This window comes from Chrysochloris asiatica, unplaced genomic scaffold, assembly GCF_000296735.1.
Source record: "Chrysochloris asiatica unplaced genomic scaffold, ChrAsi1.0 scaffold00472, whole genome shotgun sequence".
NCBI classification, from domain to species: domain Eukaryota; kingdom Metazoa; phylum Chordata; class Mammalia; order Afrosoricida; family Chrysochloridae; genus Chrysochloris; species Chrysochloris asiatica.
The window spans coordinates 1069545-1072520 of NW_006408990.1; the positions used below are offsets into that span (position 1 = coordinate 1069545).

General features: G+C 49.5%; 1 protein-coding gene across 1 annotated transcript in view; it reads left to right on the forward strand.

Annotated features, from left to right (window-relative positions):
• MAN2B2 (mannosidase, alpha, class 2B, member 2) overlaps positions 1–1492 on the forward strand; it is a gene marked incomplete at its 3' end in the record, with an annotated part of 37442 nt that extends 35950 nt beyond the window's left edge. Inside the window, exons 19-20 of the mRNA XM_006877315.1 lie at positions 754–847; positions 1318–1492. Coding sequence (XP_006877377.1) covers positions 754–847; positions 1318–1492 — 269 coding nt within the window. The remainder of the gene's footprint in view (positions 1–753; positions 848–1317) is intronic.
• Between the last annotated feature and the right edge of the window lie 1484 nt (positions 1493–2976).

Genomic DNA, 2976 nt, shown 5'->3' on the forward strand with positions numbered 1-2976 from the left:
GGATGGATGGTGGATGGGTGGATGGATGGGTGGATGGGTAGATGAGTGGGTGGATAATGGATGCATGGATGGATGGGTAGATGGATGTGTGGGATGGGTGGATGGATGGATGGGTAGATGGATGGGTGGATGGATGGATGGATGGATGGGTAGATGGATGGGAAGATGGATGGCTGGATGGTGGATGGATGTGTGGGATGGGTGGATGGATGGATGGATGTGTGGGATGGGTGGATGGATGGATAGATGTGTGGGATGGGTGGATGGATGGATGGGTGGATGGATGGATGGATGAGTGGGTAGGTGGGTAGGTGGGTGGATGGATGAGTAGGTAGATGGATGTTTGGATAGGTGGGTAGTTGGATGGATGGATGGATAGGTGTGTGGTACATGGATGGATAGGTGAGGGACTACATGGAGAGGAATGGCTTTATGATTGGACAGATGGATGGACAGACTTTTCTCCCAAAGCTGAAGCCCCAGCTTGGAGACCCTGGCATCAGTAGTGCCTTGTGAGGTATTAAAGGGCTGCCACATGAGATGGTCTCAGAAATCCCATTGGGGGACTGAGCCTTCTACTAGGGTTGGGGCCCAATGGGAGAGCAGAAAAGACAGAAGAGATGCCAGGACATGGGGGAGGGGGGAACATGCTTGGATCCACAACACACTGTGGAGAGGAGCAGGTTTGTGAGGGAGGCTGGAAGGAAGCAGTGGTTCCAAGGCAGTGCTGGGCAGACCACCTCTGTCCCCCAGGCGACTCCAGCCCCACTCCGCGGCCGCCAGAAGACGCCACCATCAGAGTCCACCCCAAGGAAATCCGGACGTTCTTCGTTCACTTCAGAGAGCCGTGAGTTCTGGATGCTGGGGGCTGCCGGTGACTCGCGTGCCAGACCAGAGCCCAGGATGCGGGACAGCAATGTGGAGGGGGCCGGGAGGCCAGTATCTCACTCGGAGGCAGCTGCCAATCCGGCTGGCTAATTGCAAAAAGTGGTTAGATCTGTAATTTTCTTTCTTAATTTTTAAATAAAATTTAAATGACAGGTCCTGTTTCTACCCCTCTCCCATTCAAGAAGTCCTCATCCCACAGGTAGGATGTTTTCTCACGGACACACATGCACACAATCATGTACATGCACACACAGACATGTGTGGGCACACACATGTACACACACACCCCTCTTCATTGGCTTCCAAAAGCCACCTTCAGGAAGGTCTAGGAGCCACAGAGAAGAAGGTGTCAGGCTGAGAATTCTGAGAACAGGGCACTGTCCTGTCCTGTGAGAGCAACCCCCCCTAGGCCACCCCCTCCACTCCCAGATCTGGGGCAGCACACCCACCAACCCTGACACTTGTGTACACCCAGATCTCCCACAACACAGGGCGAGCAACCGCCGTGAACAACTTCATATCCACTCAGGCTAGGTCTCTGCGCCCAGCAAATGATGACGATGGTTTTCTTTGCTGGAGCTGCTACGACCAGAGTTGTGGTGGAGTGGGTGTGCACCTGCATCAGTGGATACATAAGCCACTCATGTTTACTTTAAATCACCAAATTTATTTATTACCTGCATTGATTATGGCATTGTGAATTTATTTGATAATGGCTTTTCTATCCAAAATCATCTTAATTCCCACCAGTTTATTGCATGGTTGTTGTTAGGTGCTGTTGAGTCGATTCCATTCCATAGCAAGCATATGCACACCAGAACAAAACACCGCCCGGGCTTACACATTCTCACAAACGCTGCTACGTTTGAGCCCATTGCTGCTGCCACTGGGCCAATCCATCTCATTGAGGGGCTTCCTCTTTTTCACTAACCCCCCACTTTACCGAGCATGACATCCTTCTCCAGGGACTGATCCCTCCTGACAACATATCCAAAGCATGAGAGACAAAGTTTGGCCATCTTGGCTGCTAAGGAGCATCTGGCTGCACTTCTTCCAATATAGATTTGTTCTTTCTTTTGGCAGTCCATGGCACTTTCAGTATTCTCCTCCAATACCATAACTCAAAGGCATCAATTCTTCTACGGTCTTCCTTATTCACTGTCCAGCTCTTGCATGCATATAAGGTTATTGAAAATACCATGGCTTGGGTCAGGCGCACCTTAGTCCTCAAGCTGACATCTCTGCTCTTCAACACTTTAAAAAAGTCTTAATCAGCAGATTTGCCCAATGCAATATGTCGTTTGATTTCTTGACTGCTGCTTCCAGGAGTGTTAATGATGGATCCAAGCAAATCAGGTGTGCAGGACTCTAAGGCTGGGATTGGTTATTTCTCCCTCCTGCTAGGCTTAAAAGGAGCCTCAGAAGCAGCAGCAGCTAATCCCAGGACCGTCAAGAAAGAAGAGTACGAGCAGAACATGAGACCCCTATCTAGAAAGGCGCTGGCAGAGGTGGTCTCATAGAGACACAGCATCTGTAGGCGTCTAGGCCCCTTGATCCAGTGTGGTGCCTTGTATGACTTTTCTATCCAATGTTATAATTCCTCCTAAGTGATTGAGTGGGACTATGCAAATACATGATACAGGGCTTTAAGACTGGGGTTGGTTAGTTTGGGCATCCAGCTAGGTTTAAAAGGTGCCATCTCAGAAGGAGGAATTAAAGATCCTAGGACCATCAAGAAGGAAGAGCAAGAGCCAAGTGTGAGATCCCCACCTAGAAAACGGGTGAAGGCAGAGGCAATGGTGTGGAGACAGAGCATCTGTGGGTTCTAGGCCCGATGACAGGCAGAGGTCAAGGGGCCCATGACTGAGAAGTCAAAAATGAGAAGGACGTGTGTCTACATTACGGCAGAGGACAGGTGTTCTGACGGGAACAGAGCATCAATTGTTCGTTTGCAACTTCAGGCTGAAGCTGAATAAAATGAAAACAAGTCCACGAGAGCCAAAATGTGACTTTGAACATAAACCACCTAAATTTAGAGATCATCTGAAGAACAGATTTGATGCATTAGACATTAATGACCGAAGACCA